The sequence below is a fragment of the Mesocricetus auratus genome, unplaced genomic scaffold, assembly GCF_017639785.1.
Source record: "Mesocricetus auratus isolate SY011 unplaced genomic scaffold, BCM_Maur_2.0 Super-Scaffold_100676, whole genome shotgun sequence".
Classification (NCBI taxonomy): Eukaryota; Metazoa; Chordata; class Mammalia; order Rodentia; family Cricetidae; genus Mesocricetus; species Mesocricetus auratus.
In genome coordinates, this window is record NW_024429266.1 from 98,817,169 (window position 1) to 98,837,445 (window position 20,277).

Consider the following 20,277-nt stretch of genomic DNA (forward strand, 5'->3'; position numbering starts at 1 on the left):
GAGCTTAGGGACTCCAACCACATTCCCAAGGGGTGCCATCCTACCCCACGGGAAGGGCAGTGGGGCCTGGAACCTACAGGGGACATCCTGGATTTGGTCTACAAGCCCCAGGAGAGCCAAGTGATTGAGCAGTTGACTTTAGCTTGAAGCACAAAGACCTGATTAAGTCCCAACACAGAAAGAACCAGGTGTAACGAGGGACAGTTTTAATCCTAGCACCAGGGACTAGAGCTCCTTATTTAGTTGGCCAAGCCCACATGGTGGACACAATCACAATAAGAAGCTCAGTGTGGTGGCCATGTCTTTAGTTCTAACACTGGGGAGGCAGAGGCAGGCAGTGAGTCTGGTATATATGGCAAGACCGAGGTCAGCCAGGGAGACAAAGTGAGACTCTACCCTATCCCCCAAAATGGTGGACAATGCCTGCAGACCAATAATAAAGGTCTTCTGGCCTCCACTCACACAGGAACCAATCCACAAAGGTTGTCAAGGATGATATGGTTTATAGGTAGAATCACCCAGTGAGGAGCTGGGGGTGTGGTCAGGGGGTGGAGCCCTCTGCCTAGGAACCACCAGTAAGAGGCTGAGGATGTGGTAGGAGTGGAGGCCTACCTAGAATCCTCCAACAAAGGGCTGGGGGCGTGGCTCAGGGGTGGAATGCCCCCTCTGTATTGAGACAAAGCAGAAACAAAACAAAACAAAACATTGTTGCAAAAAAAACCTTTTTCAGCAACAGTATCAAAGGTTATTACAAACACGGTCAGAATACAAAGGCCTTACTCAGCGAGCAGAGAGAAATCAGCAGTGGACAGGGATGAGCTGGAAGCCAGCTCCTCCAAGGTCCAAATGAAACCCTTCCTGGTACAAATGAGCCTGAGGTCTTTGTGGTGCTGGAGTTGAACCCTGGACCTAGACCTGCCAGGCACGCCATCACTATGAGTCCCTCGTCTGACAGATGCTTTTTAGAGTGTGGCAGGCCACCTTGTCTGGGCCCATGACCTGTGTAGTCTTTGCTCTTCTGTGGGATTAGGATGACTTATTGAGAGATTAAGTACAAACTAGGAGGCTGGGTGCCTGGCTCAATGGCACAGTGCTGACCTTGTACATGTAAGGGTCTGTGTTCTACACACGGAAGCAGGGTGGAAATCGCTCTGCAGGTTCCTTTCAGACTTGAAGAGAGGCTCAATGGTGGACAGAACTCAGTCTCAGCTGAGAAGATCAAGGCAGAGGCCGTGGAACACAGCACTAGCTGCAGGGACACTTTGTTGGCAGATCATAGACGGTCACGGACTGATTTCAGTCTCTGCTGTGAGTGTGTGGTAACCACACAACCACACTGTCAGACAGTCTCAACAAGGGCTTTTCAGATGAGGTAAGCCAGGGCTACAGAGAGACCTCTCAAGAGACAGGCAAGGCTGGTTTGTTAGTTCTACCCACTTACAGCACCCACGGTGATGGGAGGGCTTTCTATGGCCGGACACCCCTCTTTCTAAGTCAGGGAAGGGAGGGCAGGGGAATGACTACTGGGGGGTGGGCAATTGCAGGAAACATTACCAGCAAGGGTCTGACTACAGATATCAGCTTTCGAACAACTCTAAGACACCCCAGCAAGTGTGGTGCCTGGGATAGACAGGGGACACCAGAGACACCTGTCAAGACAAGGTATAGAACATGCAGGAGCTGCAGCCTCCACAGAGGCCTCTTTGCGGGAAGCCCAGGACACCAAACAACCAAGACACAAAGTTCTGTGAGAAGTGTGGCACCTCTCACATGCAGAGACAGACAAAGTGGGGAGACACATACAGTATACTGAGGGACACTGGGACTATAAAGATGCTCACTATGGATTTTTTAAAAACAGGCCCATTGGTGCTTTTACATATATCTCTGTGTGAGAGTGTCAGATTCCCTAAAGCTAGAGTTATAGACAGTTGTGAACTGCCATGTGGGTGCTGGGAATTGAACCTAGGTCCTCTGGAAGAACAGCTAGTGCTTTTAACCGCTGAGCCACCTCTCCAGCCTGGATTGTTTTTAGACAGGGTCTCATGTAGCCCAGGCTGTCCTTGAACTCAGATGTTCCTGCTGGCAGATAAGCATTGTCAGAACAGTTTCTGTGGTGCTGGGAATGGGCAGGCCTCCACAGAGGCCTCTCCTGGGTAAGCCTAGAAGCATTTGTATGAGGTACTTCCCATGCTGGATTCAAAAGATCCTCTGCCTCAGCAGCTCAGCACCAGAGCAACCCCACCTGCCTGCCCACATAGTTCAGCAGCATCTACACAGCATACATACATCATACACAGCACTTCCTGCCCTGGGCAGAATGATGAGAAAAGCTGTTTGGACATGTTCACAACAGATGCAAGTTTTCTAGTGGAATTTTCCCTGCCCGTGGTATTTTGAGCCAAGGTTTCCCTATGTTGCCCAGGCCTGGTCTTGAACTTTCAACCCTCTGCCTCAGTCTCCCAAGGGCAGGGAGAAAAAGCACACACCTGGCTTTGGTGAATGCAAGCAATGTAAGCACAGGGAACTTGCAGGGGTGCAGGACTGAAAACATTCTGGCAGCCAGCACTCACATGGCACAGAGGCAAAGACCAGGCACACGGCTGCACCAGCACTAACCTGAATGGAATGACACCCTGTGTTGCCAGACACCAGCTGAATGACAGGTTTCACAGCATATAAACCTGACCTCTGGTAGTGGACAAACTATGCTAAGAACCTTCCCTGATCCAAAAGACGCCAGATAGTCTAATCATGCCCTGCCAGGGTAAGTAGAAATCCCAGGACCTGGAAGGCAGGAAGATCTCTGAGTTCAAGGAAGGCTGGGGTTATACAAAGAGACCCTGTCTCAAAACACCATAAACAACAAAACAGGGCAAAGGAGATAGCTCAGCAGGTCAAAGTGCTTGTGAGCAAGCCTAACATCAGAGTTTGATCAAGTTGACTGACTCCCCAGTGCTGCTGACCTCCAAATGTTGCATGTGCGCAAAAAAGCGCACACACACTTAAAAATAAAATTAATAAGTGTTATATGATCCAATCAAAAAGTGGGCTACAGAACTAAATAGAGAATTCTCAGTAGAGGAGTCTAAAATGGCTGAGAGGCACTTGAGAAAGTACTCAACATCCCTAGCCATCCAGGAAATGCCACTTTGGAAATCAATATGAAGATTCCTCAGGAAAATGGGAATCAGCTTACCACAAGACCCAGCAATCCCACTCTTAGGCATATACCCAAAAGATGACCATTCATACGAGGACACCTGTTCCACTATGTTCATAGCAGCATTATTTGTAATAGCCAGGACCTGGAAGCAACCTAGATACCCCTCAACTGAAGAGTGGATAGAGAAAATGTGGTACATTTACACAATGAAGTACTATTCAGCAGAAAAAAAAATAGAATCTTGAAATTTGCAGGCAAATGGATGACACTAAAAGAGAAACATGGTTTGTACTCATTTATGGATTTTAGACATGAATCAGGGGGAGTGCCAGTCTACATGATGAGCAAAGGAGTTAAGACCGGGCTGGTTTAATCTACAGAAACAGTTGACCTAAATAAGGGGGAGCTCTTGGATCCCCAGATTGATGACTGGGTAGACAGCATGGGACTGACCCAGACCCCCTGAATGTGGGTGTCAGTGAGGAGGCCTAGGTAATCTATGGGGCCTTGGGTAGTATTAATCCCTGGTGTACAAATAGACTTTGAGTGCCCATCCCATCCCACAATGAGGAATGCTCTCTCAGCCTGGACTCTTGTGGGAGGGCTTAGGTCCAGCCCTGGATGAAATGACAGACTCTGGAGATCCACCATGGAGGGCATCACCCTCCCTGGGGATCGAAGTGTAGATTGGATGGGGGACTAGGGGACCTGGTGGGAGGGTGGGGGAGAAGGGGAGGGAGAGGGAGCTGGGATTGACATGTGAAACAAGCTTGTTTCTAACTTAAGCTTGAAAAAAAAAGTGTTATATGAGCCAGGCGTTGGTGGCGCACGCCTTTAATTCCAGCACTCAGGAGGTAGAGGCAGGTGAATCTCTGTGAGTTCGAGACCAGCCTAGTCTACAAGAGCTAGTTCCAGGACAGGCTCCAAAGCTACACAGAGAAATCCTGCCTCAACCCTGCCCCCCCCAAAAAAGATTAGCGGCTTCTTGAGAAGGGTGGTAGAGGCCACAGCAGGTGGCTAAGGTGGCCCCACTCACCTGGGGACTCTAACATTTGCCATTCAGCCCTGCTGTGATCTAGCTGCACCCTGGGTTAGGATGCCAGAAGGAAATAGAATCACCTTAGCTGTTCATTAACTACTGAATGATCCAGAAAATGCAAGTCATTGACACAATGGAATATTATTCAGTAGCTTAAAAAATGAAATTATGATGCCGGGCATTGGTGGCATCACAATTTCCCAGCCAGGGGAGGCAGGTTAATCTCTGATTTCCAGGCCAGCCTGGGAAAACCAAAAGAGAAAGAAAAATGAAATTATGGAATTTGCAGGACCCAGACCCAGAAAGACAAATGCCATCACAGTGTCCCATCTGTGAATGCCATCCCTGAATCCGTAGTGGGATGGGTCTACATGGAGCATTCACAGAAGGCAGGAAAGCAGTAAGGCCATGAGAGGAGCATCTGCAAGGAGGAGATAAGGACCAAGAGCAGGGTCAAATGGGGTGGGGTAAATAACACTGGAGGCCTTTTATAGCTTTCTACAGAGACTCACTACTACTCAAGCATCCTAGTTCATAAATACACAGGATTTAAATGGAGCTGCCCTAATTGGCTACAGTAATAAACTCCCTTTAGGCTCCTCTTTTAACAATGTGTCTTCACATGTGTCTGTGACCATGTACATGCCTGGGGTCCTCTGAAGGGGTAAGTAAGTAGTCTCCAGGACTGAATCATCTCTTTGGCATGCTGTATTCTTATCTTTACACCCACAGACAGGTCAGCTCTCACTCTAGAGGCTTCTTTCTTGAGATACTGTCAGACAGCCCCACAACCTCTATACAAGAAAGACTGATGTACTGTCCTACATGGGACTGTTATGTCACCTCCTTTCATCAAGGCTCAGGGATCTTAGGGAACAGACACCTGCAGTGAAACACTATCAAACATAGGAACACACAGCAGCTGTGACTAAATGCACAAGACCCACACAGATCAAGCCCCCACAAAATCTTAGCACAGATGGAGAGCAGTCAGCTGATGAGCTACTGAGGAAAGGTGGCTTCTGGGAGAAGGGAGGGTCAGCCTTCTAAGATTGTGGTCCAAGAGGCTACTCAAGCCCAGTAGATGGCCCCCACTGTGCATGTGCAGGAGCACCAAGTGGACCCAGTAGATTTGAAAACAAGAGTAGGCAAGTCTTTGACACCTGGAACTCCACATGCCTAGACCCAGACCCCTAGACACCAAGTTTGTCTGTGTGCGAGCCTTCTTTCCTGGGTTAGCATAGCCACCTCTCCTCAAAGATGCTGATTCTTAAAACACAGCTGGACACAACGCGGACAGACTGTGGGGAGCCCAGCCCGGGATAATCCACAGCATAGCTCCTGCATCTGTGACTCAGGGGACATGGCAGGAGAGTAGGTGGGAAGACACTAAGAGCCAGAGGATCAGGAAGTCTGCTGTGACTTGTCTCCTAGAAACAGCTGCATAAGCAAGACCCGAACAATAAGAATACCAATGGACAGGCTAACACAGCACCAGAGAGTCCCACCTCTAGACAAACAGCTACAAACAAATACTGACAGCTGAGAGAAGGAGAATTAAAAATCAGCCTCTCCAGGGGATGAGTCCCCTTACTGTTGTCCAATACAGAGTGATCAGACCTGTGAGCATCCACACAAACAACAAGAACTCCAGGGTATGTATTTATACATGTCTTTATGTACACACACACACACACACACACACACACCAATAAAGAGGCCGGGCGTTGGTAGCGCACGCCTTTAATCCCAGCACTCGGGAGGCAGAGGAAGGCGGATCTCTGTGAGTTCGAGATGAGCCTGGTCTACAGAGCTAGTTCCAGGATAGCCTCCAAAACAATACAGAGAAACCCTGTCTCAAAAAACCAAAGAAAAAAAAAAAAGAAAGTCCTTGGCTCTAGTCTGCCCTGGTGGCCAGACAGGGACACCAGCGTCCCTAGGTCGATATGGCAACGGGGGCGGAGGGAGGAGAGCCCCAGAATCTGGATGGATTGGGAAGGAGGATGTATTTGATCCAAACATGTCATAAGTATATACAGACTTCACAAACACAAAACAGATAGATACTAGCACCTGGGAAGCACAGGCAGGTGGATCTTTGCAAGTTCGGCGTCAGCCTGATCTACATAGCAAGTTCTAGGACAGCCAGGGTTACATAGAGACCTTGCCTCAAAAGCTGTGGCCCCACCTTAACTGGAGAAGCATCCACTGGCTGCTGTAGCCCCACCTGCACCTCAAGGAGCCACCATCTGAGCCCTGGGCCCACTCCCACCAGGGGGAGCGTTCACTGGAGGCTCTGCTCTACTTGTGCCTGAGTGAGCAGTCAACAGGGCTACAGCCCCAACTATACCAATTGGAGAAAGAGACCTCCTGAAGCAGAAGCCCCACCTATACTGATAGAGGAAGAGATGTGTAGACAACAAGGTAAGAGCACACTCCACAATGTAAAGAGCAATACAGCACCACTAAGACGAGTGATGCTACAACAGCAAGACCTGAACGCCCAACACAGACGAAGCAGAAGAAAACTACCTAAAAAATAAATGTATGAGGATGATTGAGGCCCTTAAGGAGGAAAAGAAAAATTCCCTTCAAGAAATGGAGGAAAAGACAAACAAAAAATTGGAGGAAACCAACAAATCCCTTAGAGAAAGCCAATAAAAAGCAACCACACAAGTGAAGGAAACCATTCAAGACTTGAAATCTGAAATAGAGGCAATAAATAAAGAAAACACAAATCGTGGGAATTCTGGAAATAGAAAATCTTGGTAAATGATCAGGAACCACAAATGTAAGCATAAACAATAGAATACAAGAGACGGAAGAGAGAATTTCAGGCGTTGAAGATACGATAGAGGCAGTAGATTTATCAGTGAAAGAAAAATTTAAATCCAAGAAATCCTTAACACAAAACATACAGGAGATCTGGGACACCATGAAAAGACCAAACCTAAGAATAATAGGGATAGAAAAAGGAGAATAAGTTCAACTCAAAGGCACAGAAAATATATTCAACAAAATCACAGAAGAAAACTTACCCAACCTAAAGATGGACACGCCTATGAAAGTACAAGAGGCTCACAGAACACCAAATAGACTGGACCACACACCCAAAAAAAGTCTCCTCTGGGCTGGAGAGACGGCTCAGAGGTTAAGAGTACTGGCTGCTCTTCCCGAGGTCCCGAGTTCAAATCCCAGCAACCACATGGTGACTCACAACCATCTGTAATGAGATCTGGTGTCCTCTTCTGGCCTGCAGGCAGACAGAACACTGTATACATAATGAATTAATAAATAAATCTTTAAAAAAAGTCCCCTCATCACATGATAATCAAAACAATAAACATACAAAATAAAGAAAGACTATTAAGAGAGGCAAAGGAGACAGGTCAGATAACATATAAAGGCAGACCTAATTAGAATTACACCTGACTTCTCAACGGAAGCAATGAGAGCCAGAAGGTCCTGGTCAGATGTTATGCACACACTGAGGGACCACAGATGCTAGCCCACACTACTTTACCCAGCAAAGTTTTCAATAACCATAGATGAGAAAACAAGATATTCTATGATAAAACCAAATTTAAACAATACCTATCCACAAACCCAGCCCTACAGAAAGCACTAGAAGGAAAATGCCAACCCAAGGAAGTCAGCTACATCCACAAGAATGGAGGAAATAAATGAGCTTACAGCAGCAAATCCCAAAGAAGGGAATTGAACATACAATGCCATCACCACCAACAAAAACAAAAATAACAGTAACTAGCAATCACTGGTGATTAATATCTATAATATGAATGGTCTTAACTCACCTATAAAAAGACACAGGTTAATGGACTGGATAGGAAAACAGAATCCATCCTTCTGCTGAATACAACAAACACACCTCAACTTCACAGACAGACATTACCTCAGAGTAAAGGGTTGGGAAAAAAATTTTCCAATCAAATGGACCTAAGAAACAAGCTGGTGTAGCTATACTAATATCTAACAAAATAGACTTCACACTAAAACCAAAAAAGATAAACAAGGGCACTTCATATCCATCACAGGAAAAATCCATCAAGAGGAAATCTCAATTCTGAACATAAGGGCTCCTGCATTTGTAAAAGAAACATTACTAAAGCTTAAATCACAAATCAAGCCCCATACACTAATAGTGGGAGACTTCAACACCCAACTGTCACCACTGGACAGGTCTGTCAGTCAAAAATTTAACAGAGAAATAAGGGAATAAACAGATATTATGACTCAAATGGACTTAACAGACATCTACAAAAACATTTCACTCAAACACAAAAGAAATTCATGGAGCCTTCTCAAAAACAGATCACATACTCGGTACCAAAGAAAACCTCAACAGATACCAAAAAAAATTAAAATAAAATAAAGAAAGACTTCCTAAAATTTAATGAAAATGACCACACAACATACCAAACTCATGGGACACAATGAAAGCAGTGCTGAGAGGCAAGTTCATAGCACTAGATGCCTACCTAAAGAAGCTGGGAGAATCCCACACTGGCGAATTAACAGAGCAACTGAAAGTGCTAGAACAAAAAGACGCAAACTCACCCAGGAGGAGTAGACACCAGGAGGGCTGAAATCAATAAAGCAGAAACAAAGATAACAGAGAATCAATGAGACAAAGAGTTGGTTCTTTGAGAAATTCAACAAGATAGACAAACCCTTATTGAAACTAATCAAAAGATGAGAGAATATCCGAGAATTTCCAAATTAACAAAATCAGAAATGAAAGGGGAACAAAACAACAGACACTGAGGAAATCCAGAGAATTCAGGTCATACTTCAAAACCTGTACTCCACAAAATTGGAAAACTTTAAGGAGATAGAGATTTTCTAGGTAAGTACCACACACTAAAATTAAATCAAGAACAGATAAACAATTTAAATACACCTATAGTCCCTAAGGAAAGAGAAACAGCTATCCATAGTCTCCCAACAGCCAGTGGTGGTGCACAGCACTGGGCAGGCAGGGCTCTGTGAGTTCTAGGATAGCCAGGGCTACAAAGAGTGCTCCAGGACAATCTCCAAACCAACAGATAAACCCTGTCTCGAAAAACAAAACAACAAAAACAACAACAACAACAACAAAAAGTCTCCCAACCAAAAAAGGCCCAGATGGTGTCAGCACAGAATTCTACCAGATGTCCAAAGAAGAGCTAATACCAATATTCCCAAAATTATTCCACACAATAGAAGTAGAAGGATCTTTGCCAAACTCTTTTGTTTGTTTGTTTGTTTGTTTTTTTGAGGCAGGGTTTCTCTGTAGTTTTGGACCCTGTCCTGGAACTAGCTCTTGTAGACCAGGCTGGCCTCGAACTCACAGAGATCCACCTGCCTCTGCCTCCCGAGTGCTGGGATTAAAGGCGTGCGCCACCACTGCCCAGTGCCAAACTCTTTTTGAGGCTACAGTTATCCTGATACCCAAACCACACAAGCACACAACTAAGAGAATCACAGGCCAGTTTCCCTCATGAACATAGGTGCAAAGATACTCAATAAAATACTGGCAAACCAAATCTAAGAACACATCAGAAAAATCATCCATCATGACCAAGAAGGATTCATCCCAGAGATGCAGGGATGGTTCAACATATGAAAATCCACCATTGTAATCCACCATATAAACAAACTGAAAGAACACATGATCATCTCACTAGATGCTGAAAAATCCTTTGTCAAAACCCAACACCAATTCATGATAAAGGTCTTGGAGAGATCAGGGATACAAGGAACATACCTAAAAATAATAAAGGCAATCTACAGTAACCCTACAGCCAACATGAAATTAAATGGAGAGAAACATAAAACAAACATCAAAAAGTTCCAGGACAGCAGAGCTACACTGATGTAATCATAATGTTTGGGAGGCTGAGCAGAAAGATCTTGCATTCAGGGTCAGCCTGGCCCATACAGGAAGACTTAAAACCAAAAAAAGCCGGACGTTGGTGACGTACGCCTTTAATCCCAGTACTCGGGAGGCCGAAGCAAGAGGATCTCTGTGAGTCGAGGCCAGCCTGGTCTACAGAGTGAGTTCCAGCACAACCGCCAAAGCAATACAGAGAAACCCTGTCTCGAAAAACCAAAAACCAACCAACCAAACAAACAAAAAAACACCAAGAAAAGACAGCAGGCGTTGTGGCTCAGCAGTAAAGTGCCTGCTGAGCATGTGTGAGCCCCTGGGTTTCTGTGCATGGGGCAGGAGGTCTGGCTGAGTTACTCTTCCAGGCCTTGTTGATACCTCCTCAGTGGAGAGGGATGTGAGCTCTCTGCCAGGTCTGATGCTCTGCCTGAGCTGCATCTGGGAAGGCACCCCTGGACAGACGGACCACTAGGTCTTTAAACTCTATCCTGAGGGGTTGGGGTGTGCCCAAGTGGAGAGCACCAGCCTGTTGAGTCAAGTCCCATCCCCAGCACCAGAAGGAATAATAAAGAAGGTGGCAGGCATTGGAAAGCTCAGCTCTGAAGACAAAGACAGAAGTGAGCCTGGCCACAGCATGCTTCAGCACCCCTTGTCCCAAAATGCTTGGGAGCATTTGTTGTCAAGTTTGGAACGTTTATAATGTCACATGCAGGTTTCGACCTCTGGAGGAGGGACCCCAAATCCAAATAATTTTTATTCTGTGATCTTCCTCTCCCAAATAATTAATTTTTATTCTGTGAACCGCCCCCTCCCTCTCTTTTTTGGTTTTTCCAGACAGGGTCTTACCGTGCAGGCCAAGAACTTACTATGTAGATCAGCTGGCTTTGAACTCAGAGATCTACCTGCCTCTGCCTCCCAAATGCTGGGGTGAAAGGCGTGCACCACCACAGCTGGTCATACAATGGTTTTATGATTAGCTTGAGACAGGGTCTCTTGTACTCATATAGCCTAGGCTGGTCTCAAATTCACTACTATGTAGATGAGACAGACCCTGACCTCCAGATCTTCCTGTCTCTATCTCCCCAGCACTGAGATAACAGGTTTCTGAGGTACCTAGGATGGAGCCTTAGGCTCCAGGCATGCAGGGCTCTATCCAGTGTGAGGTCCTGTCAGTACCCTGGGACTATGGGGGGGGTACTCACTTTGCAGATGGGTGTGGAGGGGGGACTGTTCCCACTGAGCTGTGCTGGGGGAGCAGAGGGTCCCCCAGGAGAGTTGGTTGGAGAAGAAGAGCTGGTGGAGGAGAGGCTCAGTGTGGAGTCATCTTCAGGGCAGGACTCCTGCACTTCACTATCTGAAGTGACACTCTGGTCCAGGGACATGGTGGGAAGAGAAGTGTCAAGAGGGTTAGTGGCCAGGATGTCCTCAAGCACCACCATGGGCACTTTTTCTATAAACAGGAGATCTCCTGCCTTGCTCCAGCCTGATGGCTCTTTTATGGGGAATGTCCTGGAACCTGCAGCCAGCTTAGGACAGCTCTGTAATGAGTCAGTCTGACAGTCACCCGTCCTCTCTGGGCCTCCTGGGCTCCCAGGCTCCTCCTTCATGTGACAAGGAGTGTCTGAAGAAGTCTCTGGGAGACACTGCTCCCCTGTGGAGGGCCCCTGCTGTTTGACAGCCCCTTCCACTGGGGCATCAGGACTTGGTTCACTGGAGGCCTCTGGGCTATGTGGAATGTCACTGGAGTTTTCGGTCAGGTCGATGATGACCACACTCGGCACTGGCTTTATCGTGGCCCTCAAGAAGCTATCAATGGGGCCCCGGCCACTGACCAGCTTCGGACTCAAGCCTACATGAGAACCTGTGTGACAGCGGTTTTCCAAAGTATCCAAAGACAATTGTAGATCCGGGACTTTATCTTCCACAGACACTTTTGGTAACGTGTCCTTGGCTTTCTCCTTGGGGTCAAGGTTCAGGCGTTTGAAGGGCAGGCGGGCTGAAACAAAGAGAAGCAATATTTTCAGTGACAACAGAGGGAGACCATCAGCCCGTACTCAAAACCTGAGTGCCTGAACATTAATGGTCTTCTGGGGGGGTTTGCGGTGAAAATTTCAAGTCTAAAAACAAAGCTGGAGAGAACCCTGACTGCTCTTACAGACGACCTGAGATGAATTCCCAGCACCCATGTGGTGGCTCACAACCACCTGGTCCAGGGGACCTGACACCTCCTTCTGACCTCCCCAGGACACTAGACATGCACATAATGCACCAACATATATATTGGCAAAACACCCATACCCAGAAAATTTAAGAGGGGGGGCGCTGCTGGAGGCTGGGGGGGGTCAAACTCAAGCAGTGATGCTTGGCAGCAGGCATCGTTACCTGACGTCAGGGCTCACTCCCCACTCCAGGTGTCTAAATGTCAAGTACCATTGTTTAATTCTACATAAGTCAAAAACCAAACCAACCTTTTCCCTACATTTGGTCAGTTCATGAAACACGGCTGCCCTGAGGTTTCAGGCTCTGCTGATTCCTCTCACCCGGAACACATCTCACCCAGGCCAGCCTAGCCGTAGAGTCCAGAGGGAGGAGGGAACTGCTAGGGGCCAACCAGATAGACAGTTGGGCTTTTCAATGGGAGCCTTGATTCTTGACACAAATCCATTGCCACTGGGGCCAAGTGCAAGGGCATGGCTTGTAGGGGAATAAGAGACAGTCATGCGCTGCCCAGCAGCACTCGCCACATAGGTAGATGTCCTGCTCCAGAACTCAGGCAGTGTCTCGTTGCCTCAACTTGGGGGCAGCTATTGGCACCTACTGGGAAAGAGGCCAGGGTGTCACAGATACAGCATGTAGAACATGCTTCCCCAGAACAGAGACCACCAAAGGGTCAGTGAGATGGTTCAATGAACCAAGGCACTTCCTGCCAAGCCTGGTGCAAAAAGACCACACGGGAAGGAGGAGAAAAGACCTGCACAAGCAGCCAGTCTTCTGGCCGCTACACACACACCTCTGAACGCACACCCAGCACATGTGTACACATGCACACATGAATCACTACTTGATTTATTCGTATGCAAATCAAACAGTGAGTTGGAAACGCTGCCCTGGGGTGCAGCTCTGCCTCCTAGTCGCTATGCAGGGCACACAACACCAATCCCAGAGCCTTGAAGGGGGTCTTCTGCAGGGGCACGCTCCTGTGATCTCAGCTGAGGCAGGGAGATGTGGAAGTCCAGTCTGTAGCCAGTGGGTAAACTGGGCTAAAGAGTGAGAGCCCATCTCAAAAACCAAAACCCAGTGAGCTTGAGAGGTGGCTCACAGCTGCCTATAAATCCCGTTCCAGGGAACCTGACTTCCCATGGCCTCTGCAAGCAATGGTGCACACAACCACCCACAGACACACATCTAATTAAAGGAAATGGCTCAGTAGTAAGGAGCACTTGCGGCTCTTACAGAGGACACCGGTTCAGTTCTCAGCACACGCTTGGTGGCTCACAGCCATTCTAAGAAGGATCTTCCATCTGCAGTGGGCACTGCACACGGATGGCACATTAAAATAGAGGCAGCCAGGAGGTAGTGGAGCACTCCTTTAGTCCCAGCACTTGGGAGGCAGAGGCAGAAGGATCTCTATGAGTTCAAAAGTCAACCTGGTCTACAGAGCTAGTTCCAGGACAGCCAGGGCTAGTACACAGAGAAACCCTCTCTCAAAAAAAAACATTAAATTAAATAAAGAGGCAAGCATTCAGAGACACAAAATTTAAAAAAAATTAATTAAAACTGAAAGCTAGATGTGGTAGCATGCACCTTTAATCCTAGCACACAGGATACAGAGGGAGGTGGCTCTCTGAGTTCTAGACCAGCCTGGGCTACACAGTGAGACCCTGTCTCAAATAAATAAACATGCAATGAACTTTCTCTTAAAATACGCACACATTAGTAATCACTCGAAAAATAAAAACAAGCAAATGAAAACAACACAACTGTCCTCAGTTCATGTACATACAGTATCTGTGGAACATAATTCAATTCTAAACTCACAGTGAGCCCCATGCATACATAGGTTCTTCATATATACATATATCCCGAAGAAAAGTCTGGGGTGGGCTCAGCTGGGCAGTGCAGGTATTGGCCATCATGTGTGAGGCCCTGGGCTGGGTTCCAGCACTAAACCAAACAGATAAGATGTAAGAAACACCTGACACCTCCAACACTTAGTGACCAACTAAACTGGAGGGAGCAACTGCTATCCTCTCCTCAGCCCCTTAACAGGCCACTGAGGACCCTACAGAAGCCAACGTAGAAGTTAGGAACCAGGTTTAGGGCTTTCCCAGCCCAGAGTTACCTTGTATCAACCTCTTCACTGGGAACCCGGGTCTGTCTTTGCAGTCCGTAGCTGTGGGTAAAAGAAGAGCAGAAGTTACTTAAGGTGATAGTCACTAGCCAGCTAAAGCCCACAGAGGCACACACAAGCAGGCCCCACTGAGCCTCCCGTGGCCCTGCCTGTTCCATTTGAGCTGTTTCTTCCCTTGAGACAGGATCTCACTATGTAGCATAGGCTGAGCCTCCTGACTCTGCCTCCCAAGTACTGGGATCCCAAGCACAAAGTACCACTGCCTACTTTTATAGAGTTAAAAAAAATTTGTTTTTTGTTTTTATTTTATACAGGGTCTTGGTATGTAGCTGTGGATGGCCTGGAACTCATAGGCCTGCCTGCCCCTGCCTCTCAAATGCTGGTAATGAAGGCTGCAACACCACACCCAGCTGTCATTTATCTTTCTTATTTATGCGTATGCATGTGTGTCTGTGTGTATGGGTATTTACAGAGGCCAGAGGTGTCAGGTACACTAGGTCTGGAGTTATATAGGCAGTTGTGAGGTACTGGATGTGGGTGCTGGGACCCAATCTAAACTCTGGTCCTCTATAACTGCTGGGCATCTCTCCTCCCCCACAGATTTTACATTTGCCACATGTGTGTCAGAGCCCATTCTACATGTGGGTCGTAGTGACAGTACCCAATGGCCAGGCTTGGCAGCAAGCACTCTGACTCTTGAGCCATATCGTCAGCCCATAGAGACAGTTTTCATGGCTGGGGGTGTTGCTCATCTCTAGCTGGTACACAGGTACTCCCCTTAAACAGCCTGCATTGAATAGGCCAGCCCCACAACGAAGAATTATTTGGCTCCAAATGTCAACACCGAGCAATTCTACACTGGACTCAATACCCTGCTTTGAGCTTCTCTGTGGGCCTTGCTCAGAAACTGCTGTGTTATGTCCCCTCCTGGATGCCAGCACAGCGACCTGACCCATGCTGTGCCCAGACTTCCCTCCTCTGTGCTTGAACATACTGGAAACTGAAGAATGTGTGAGCAAAAAGCAAGGGCATGGGCGAACACACAGAAAGAGCCCGTCACGGGGTGATGCTCACCATCCCAGGACTGAGGAGGTAGAGGTAGGAAGATTGCCTCAACTTCAAAGCCACTCTGGGCTGCACAGAGTTCTAGTCATGGTTAAACTGCACAAAGTTCTCTCAAAAAACATGTGAGAGCTGGTGAGACGGGTCAGTGGGTGGGGCGCTTTCCAAGCCTGACGAGCTGAGCTCAATCCCCAGGACCCATACAGGGGAAGAAGAGTAGACTCGAATATGTCCTTTGACCTACACACACACACACACACACACACACACACACACACACACACACACACACACAGAGTGAATGTGGGGCTAGACAGGGGGAGCAGCAAATAAAAGCACTTGCTGCTCTGGTTCCATCATCAGATCCAACAGCTTACAACTACAAGTCCAGCTCCAGGGCACCCGATGCCCTCTCTGATCTCTATGGGCACTTATCTCACATGGATAGAAACATACAAAGATGCGTAATATCAAACAAATCTTTAAGTAAACCAACTTAAAAACTATTTTTTAAGCAAAGGCATCATAGTCTTTCTTTTTCTTGAGACAGGGTTTCTCTGTGGCTTTGGAGGCTGTCCTAGAACTGCTCTTGTAGACCAGGCTGGTCTGGAACTCACAGAGATCCGCCTGCCTCGGCCTCCCAAGTGCTGGGATTAAAGGCGTGCACCACCACCACCGCCTGGCGGCATCATAGTCTTAAACAGATGAACATATAAGCAGATGAAATGAACACACTCTGCGGCAGAAGCTGCAGTTATGTCAAGGCACAATAAGAACCTGGGTTGGGCTCAGTGGGTAGCACACTGGCCTAACATGCAGGAAGCTCTGGGTTCCATCCACAGCCCTGCAGAAACCAGGCAAGGTGACACTTGGAGGTAGAGGCCAGCCTGGGCTACACAGGACCCTGTTTCAAAAATAACTACAGAAGTTCTAGGCCAGCCTGGTCTACAGAGCGAGTTCCAGGACAGCCTCCAAAGCCACAGAGAAACCCTGTCTCAAAAAACCAAAAAAAAAAAAAAAAAAAAAAAACCTGCAGAAAATAAAAAAACCAATGAGAGACTATTTCCCATTAAAATAAAAACCTCAGGAAGTATGTAAGCACATCAAAATCCATGCATGTAGGACCATAAATATAACTGTTTTTTTTTGTTTGTTTGAGACAGTGGCTCTCTATGTAGCCCTGTCCCAGAACTTGATATGTAGACCAGTCTGGCTTACATACTCACAGAGATCCTCCAGCCTTCATCTCCCAAAGACATGCACCACCATGTTTAAACAGATGGCTCAGGAGTAGAAACTCACACCTGCTAGGCAATGTTTTAAGCGGACCAAAAACTCCTTCAGTAATTTGGGGAGCATTCCCATACATTTTGCTAATGCTATGTGGAATTCAGACTCCACTCTGGACAACCCGAGCTGTTCAGAGTGGAGACAGCCTGTTCATCCCTGCTTAGACTCAGACCCCTACCCAGAACACCCATGTCCCTTTTTTCCTACTTGAATGGAAGAAAGGTAACATTGCCCTGTTTTCTATTGCCAAAATATGGTTCTTTTTTTCTGAAAGACATCCTTTCTTTAAAAAAATTTTATTACATTTTAATTAATTTCTTGTCGGGGAGACTTGTGGGAATTCTCTCCTTCTACCTGTGATAGAATTCAGGTGGTGAGAGGTCAGATCAACCTGGAACTCATCATCCTCCTGCCTCATCTTCTAGGATGCTGGAACCGCAGGTACAAATTACCACACCCAACTTGTCTTTATTACCAATAGTGTTGGTTTTGAAAGTTCTGCCTTTGGTTAAACAAAAACAACGCTCCATAATAGTCCAGGCTGTCTTATGAATATTAGTTACGTCATCATAAAATCTTAAGCCAGTCAGGACAACAGATCCAGCCTTGCTGCGATACTGGGCTGTGTGTGTGTTTGGGGGTGGGGGAGTGGCATGTCTTTGGTGGTCAGAACCATAGCAGAGGGCCGGAATTATCCCAGAAGTGGATGGACATGCAGGACACTGCTCTCCATCCCTGAAACTGCCTATCCAATCACGTCCAAGCTTTCAGACTGGTATAATCTACCCAGAAGGGACCATCCCAAGTGCCCCACGCAGTGCTCAATCGGTGAAATCTTAGTCCATCAGGATGCCCCCCCTCCGGTCTCTGAGTCATTCAATCCACACAGGGGGGGAGTCCGTGCCAACTGTTGGGAGTACAATTCAGAGTCAAGCAGGGGGACTAGGCACCCCACATTTAGGGAAGCCTGCCTCATGCTACAAAGACTCCTAACACGTACCCCGCAGGGCCATACCACACTCACAAAAGAGAGCTTCCTGGTCATGCTTGCCAGGCAAAGGTCTCCACCATCCTGGGCTTGCCCTGCCCGGGACGGCAGCGGGGTACTCTGGTGTCCAGAGCTCAAGTGACCACAGGCCTCAGTTTCCCCACCCACTGCAAAGGTCTGACTCACTCGAGAATTCACAAATGCATTTAATAACCTGCACAACTGACGCTACCCCCCTTCCTGGCCTGTTTCCCCACCTACTCCAAGAGGACACAGATGCATTCAGGATCCAATCAAAGACGACCTGCGGCCTGCTTCCCCATCTGCTGCTACCAGGTCCTAGTTATGCAACGCTGACCCTTCCCCCTCCCTGGTGCCTCAGTTTCCCCTCTGGGAGCCCTCGCGTCTCCGCATCTCAGCCCCCAACCACAGGGCGCGGACCGGGTCCTTCAGGCCGCAGATTCACCCACCTGCGGCTCGCGGCGCCGCGGCATCCGGCTCCTCTAGCATCGCGGCGGCGGCGGCGGCGGCGGCGGCAGCGGCGGCTCAGACTTCACTCAGGCGACCCCGCTGCGCTCTCCGCCTCCCGCCGGTGCCGCTACTGCTGCCGCCGCGGCCGCCGCGCTCGTATTTGGCGGGAACCGCGGCAACCACCGCGGCCCGTGCGCCGATTGGACAGGGGCGCGTCACGTGACAGTCCGGCCTCAGGAAAAGAGGGGCGCTCGGCGCGTCCTCGCGAGAACTGCGGCTTGTATGCCCAAAAATCCCGCGGGAGGTGGACAGAGGAGGGCTCCTTTCCGGCGGTTCTTGAGTGGCTGCGGAGCGACGCGTTTCTACTGGTCCAAAGAAATGTCAACCCAAGAATCCCCCCTTTTATTGGCTAACACTCGTGGAAGGAGGCGGGACGGTTACGTCACGATCCGCGCCAGTGACAACTTGAAATTACTGATTAGAGGAGGAATCTGAAGTGAGTTTATCCTAATTAGTAATTGGTTCAAAGTAGCTACGGCAATTAAAATTGGGGGTTTCTTCCTTTTCCTGTCAATTCATAATTACTTCCCGTTTTAACTATAAGCTACTTTAAAAAAGTTATGAGTACTTTTCTGAAATGATGAACCGCTTTTTAAAATTACGACTTGCTTTATTTTTAAGTTAAATAGAATTTTCTGTTGTAAAATTATAAATTACTTTAAAATCGTTAGCTGGGCGTTGGTGGCGCACACCTTTAATCCCAGCACTCGGGAGGCAATGGCAGGTGGCTCTATGCGAGTTCGAGACCAGCCTGGTCTTTAGAGCGAGTTCCAGGACAGAGAAACCCTGTCTCGAAAAACTTTTTAAAAATCGTTACTTTGAAGATATATTAACTGAGAAAAATTATCCATTGGCTTTGGTGTTGGGAGCTTTTGATCCTAGTAGTTGGGAGGCAGGCGGACCTCTGTAAGTTTGAAGACAGCCAGCGATACAATGTATCAAAAATTATTAAATGCCCTCTTTTGTTCTTTCTTTGCTTTTTTCGAGACAGGATCTCACAAGGCAGCCTCGCTGGCCTGGTACCCACCAACCAGTTTCTAGAAGCTTTCATCTGTTAGGGGGAGGAAGAAACCTTCCCCCTTCACCTGCGAACAGCGCAGTGCCCACAACAGTTCTTTTCTTGAAGTTGTGGCTCGTAAGTGGGCTCCTAATAGGTGAACTGTCCGAGCTGCCTTTTGGCCATGATCTCAGTGGCGGTAAGGATAGCTGTAGTGTCAAGGGCCCCAGCCAACCTTTGATGTGCTGCAGAAGTATAATCAGGTTGTTTTCTGCAGATCTTGTGGAGACAATCCTGCAGCTGTACACCTGTCGACCCTGCACTGGTAGGCTGAAGTGGAAGATAGCCTGGGCTCCCTGAGACTCCATCTCAGAACACACCTGAAACAGAGAGCGTCCTTGTGTCGTGTGTGGTTGCTGGCATGCTAGGAATCTGCCTGCAGTCTCTGTCTCTGTCTCTGTCTCTGTCTCTCTCTCTCTCTCTCTCACACACACACACACACCTGTCTTTGAAACCACACATGGTGTCAGGGGCCTGTCATTGCAGCACCAGGGAGGCCAAGCAAGAGGGTCAGGAGTTCACGACCAGCTGTGCTCAGAGGCCCAAAACCATTCGTAGTCCATCATGCATAAAGGCTCCTTTAGTCATGAGCCATAAGGATGACATACATATGTTCTTTTCACCTACTGCATTGCATCCTGTTGAGTCATTTGCAACCTTCCAGAAATCCGTGGCTTCATGGAATCACTTGTCAGCAATTTCAACACCAGATTTTTAAAATTCTTTCCCCTCAACATTTTCCTGTTCCTGCTTTAGGATCTATTTACTCATCACCCCCGTTTCATCAGTCTCCAAGTCATGCTCGAATGGTGTGTAACTGGTTATGTAGCCCAGGCTGGCCCCGAACTCAGAGATCCACCTGCCCTGCTCAAGCGCTGGGACTAAAGGCGTCGCTGCCACACC

General features: G+C 47.8%; 1 protein-coding gene across 1 annotated transcript in view; it reads right to left on the reverse strand.

Annotated features, from left to right (window-relative positions):
• Positions 1 to 18,485, reverse strand: part of Chaf1a (chromatin assembly factor 1 subunit A) — a 29,000-nt gene extending 10,515 nt beyond the window's left edge. Inside the window, exons 1-3 of the mRNA XM_005081433.4 lie at positions 18,257 to 18,485; positions 14,438 to 14,488; positions 11,298 to 12,091 (exon numbers count right to left, since the gene is read on the reverse strand). Of these exons, the coding sequence (XP_005081490.1) occupies positions 11,298 to 12,091; positions 14,438 to 14,488; positions 18,257 to 18,296 (885 nt within the window). The 5' untranslated portion in view covers positions 18,297 to 18,485. The remainder of the gene's footprint in view (positions 1 to 11,297; positions 12,092 to 14,437; positions 14,489 to 18,256) is intronic.
• Positions 18,486 to 20,277: the final 1,792 nt, after the last annotated feature.